Source organism: Peromyscus eremicus, chromosome 12 (genome assembly GCF_949786415.1).
Source record: "Peromyscus eremicus chromosome 12, PerEre_H2_v1, whole genome shotgun sequence".
Lineage (NCBI taxonomy): Eukaryota > Metazoa > Chordata > Mammalia > Rodentia > Cricetidae > Peromyscus > Peromyscus eremicus.
Window position 1 is genome coordinate 64,029,371 of NC_081428.1, and position 3,475 is coordinate 64,032,845.

The window sequence follows — 3,475 nt, forward strand, 5'->3', positions numbered from 1 at the left end:
TAGCTGGCTGTGCCACGGCAGCAGCAGAAGAGGTCAGTGGGGTTATTACCCGAGCAAGGGGGTGACTAATACCCACTGATCAGATCTAAAAAACTTCTTAAGGATGGCTGCCCTTGAACTTGACCCTTGGGGAAGACTTGGGTGAACATGAGGAGCTTTCGGGTGAGGCGATTGCTGGGGCAAGGGTGCAGACGTAGGAAAGCCAGGGGCTCCCTGGCCGAAGCAGAGAAAGCTTTGAGTTTGATGGTGGGCTGGAAGCCGCTATCGAAACTGAAGGGTGGTGGCCAGTGAGGTGACCGTGACTCACACAGCTTCTCTCTCCCAACACAGGCCATGCCACTGAAACATTATCTCCTTCTGCTGGTGGGCTGCCAGGCCTGGGCTGCGGGCTGGGCCTACTATGGCTGCCCTAGCGAGTGTACCTGTTCCCGGGCCTCCCAGGTTGAGTGCACAGGGGCACGAATTGTGGCAGTACCGACCCCTCTGCCCTGGAATGCTATGAGCCTGCAGATCCTCAACACGCACATCACTGAAATCCCGGAGTCCCCGTTCATCAACATCTCAGCCCTCATCGCCCTGAGGATGGAGAAGAATGAACTGTCCAACATCATGCCAGGCGCCTTCCGCAACCTGGGCTCGCTGCGCTACCTCAGCCTTGCCAACAACAAAATACGGATACTGCCTCCTGGTCTCTTCCATGGCCTGGACAATCTGGAATCCCTCCTTCTGTCCAATAACCAACTGGCTCAGATCCAGCCAGCCCTGTTTTACCACTTTAGTAATCTTAAGGAACTCCAGTTGCATGGCAACAATCTGGAATATATCCCCGAAGGTACCTTTGACCACCTGGTGGGACTCACCAAGCTCAACCTGGCCAAGAACGGCTTCAAGGATATCTCACCTAGGGTCTTCCAGCATCTCAGGAACCTCCAGGTGCTCCGGCTATACGAGAACAGGCTTACGGACATCCCCATGGGCACTTTTGATGCCCTTGGCAACCTCCAGGAGCTGGCCCTCCAGGAGAACCAGATTGACGCACTCTCCCCTGGCCTGTTCCACAATAACCACAACCTCCAGAGACTGTACCTGTCTAACAACCGCATCTCGCTGCTGCCTCATGGCATCTTCATGAAGCTGCCCCAGCTTAACAAGCTCACACTCTTCGGCAATTCCCTGAAGGAGATCTCCCCGGGCATCTTCGGGCCTATGCCCAACCTGCAGGAGCTTTGGCTCTACAACAACCACATCACCTCTCTCCCTGACAACACCTTCATCAACCTGCCCCAGTTGCAGGTTCTGATTCTTAGTCACAACCAGCTAAACTCCATCTCCCCGGGAGCCTTCAACGGCTTGACGAATCTGCGAGAGCTGTCCCTCCATACCAACGCTCTACAGGACCTGGATGGAAATGTCTTCCGGGCGCTGGCCAACCTGCAGAACATCTCCCTCCAAAACAACCGCCTCCGGCAGCTCCCCGGCAGCATCTTCGCCAACGTCAACGGCCTCACGACCATCCAGCTCCAGAACAACAATCTAGAGAACTTACCCTTGGGTGTCTTTGATCACTTGGTGAACCTGTGTGAGCTTCGTCTCTATGACAACCCCTGGAGATGCGACTCAGATATCCTCCCACTTCATAACTGGCTCCTTCTCAACAGAGCCAGGCTGGGGACACACACTCTTCCCGTGTGTTCCAGCCCAGCCAACGTCCGAGGCCAGTCTCTTGTCATCATCAATATCAATGTCCCTGCGCCCAGTGTCCAGGGTCCTGAAGTATCTAGTTCTAGCTACCCGGAAGTGCCACGTTTCGCAGACCCTGACCTGTCAGGGTCATCCAGCTATCCCGACAGCACATCCGTTTCCTCTACCACAGAGATCATCACACCCGTAGAAGACTACACCGATCTGACCACCATTGAAGCCACCGATGACCGCAACACGTGGGGCATGACCGACGCCCAGACGGGGCTGGCCATCGCCGCCATTGTGATCGGCATCATTGCTCTGGCCTGTTCCCTAGCTGCTTGCATCTGCTGCTGCTGCTGCAAGAGGAGGAGCCAGGCGGTCCTGATGCAGATGAAGGCTCCCAATGAGTGCTAGGGAAGCAGGTTCCAACAGGGCTGGGAAGAGTGAAGCCCGAGGACCAGGGAACGGCATCATTCAGCTTCCAAACCTGGGCCCACACAGACAAGCTCTGACGGCCCAGGGGGAAAATGCCCCCATTTTGTCCTGACTCTTTTGTAGAGAAACAGGCATTTCAAGACCTCCTACTCCCAGAGAAATCTAATTGGTCATTAAACAAACAAACAAACAACCCCAGACGGTTCTAGGTCAATGCCTCGGCATCCGTCAGAGGGACCCTCCGCCAAATCCTCACTCCTTCCAAGAACAAGCTTCCTCGCACCCAGCCCCTCCCAACCTCTGCAGACTTAATGATGACAAGACCTGGTCACAATATGAGATAGTTCTCTGCCGGGACAGCCCCGTGCCTCAAAGTATTATATAAGGTGATTTCTTTTCTCTTGCTTCTCTTTTTGCGCCGTGGCTTGACTCTGTCCCCTCGAGTGAGAGGTCTCCCTGTGCTTTTCTGCTGCCAAAGGCAGACTTAAGTTCTCTCCGTGAGAAAGTTTGGATCTTTTAGCTCACTTCGCTGGCTTGGAGGACTCTCTGCAAGACAGAAAGACACCTCTGCTGTCTGTTCCCTGGCAAAGCTGTCATCAGTGCCTCTGACAACAAGTTCAGCCTTTCAGAGAAGAACGTTTAAAGCTGCAAGCTCTCCTTCAAAGATCTCAGCCCTTTGTGATATAAAATTACGCAGTTGCTAAATTCTCAAAACATGAAAACCAGCTCATTGATAATGGCTGAAGAACACAAGCCTGGGGTCCTTGTCCTCACCCCTACACTTTCCCTTTCTCGGGAGGGAAGTCGGGGCTGTACTGAAGGATCACATACATACAGGAAAGTGGGAGTGTGATAGAGTACATCCCGTGAAGTCTCACAATCTGAATAGATATCTTTGTGACCAGCATGATACCAAGAAATGGTATCACAGTGTCTCCACTCCAAGCTTGTTCTGAAGGACTTCTGGAGCTGCTGTGGACTTTCTGGCTTTCCACAGGCTAGGGAGGGATCCTCACCATCTTCCCTACCCCTCCGTGGCCCAGCTGTCAGGAGTGAAAGAGATGGAGGTACAGTCAGAACAAGAGGCAACCAAGCTGGCCAGACCAGAAGCATCCGAACTACAGTAGCCTGTGCAAGCATGTGTCCTCCCTGCCAACAAACCCTGTGCTGCTCATCAGTGCCCCTCTATTCATCCTTTTATGGGTATTATATGCCCATATCTGTTTCTAATTTTTGTTCTCCATTTGGGGGAAGAAAAAATAGCTCCAAGATGAGATCTTCCAACTGAATAACCAAGTGTAATGGAAACCAGGAATCCTTCTGCTTTGTGGTCAAATTCTTCATCCACATGAGT

At 52.8% G+C, this 3,475-nt stretch overlaps 1 protein-coding gene across 1 annotated transcript; it reads left to right on the plus strand.

Moving 5' to 3' along the window:
- Window positions 1-324: 324 nt before the first annotated feature.
- Lrrc15 (leucine rich repeat containing 15) lies at window positions 325-2,100 on the plus strand. The gene has a single exon (XM_059277883.1). The coding sequence runs from the start codon at window positions 334-336 to the stop codon at window positions 2,098-2,100; it is 1,767 nt and encodes a 588-aa protein (XP_059133866.1). The 5' UTR covers window positions 325-333.
- Window positions 2,101-3,475: the final 1,375 nt, after the last annotated feature.

Excerpts from the sequence above, each read along its gene's own strand:
- Lrrc15 (XM_059277883.1), top strand. The coding sequence starts at position 334 with ATGCCACTGAAACATTATCTCCTTCTGCTGGTGGGCTGCCAGGCCTGG.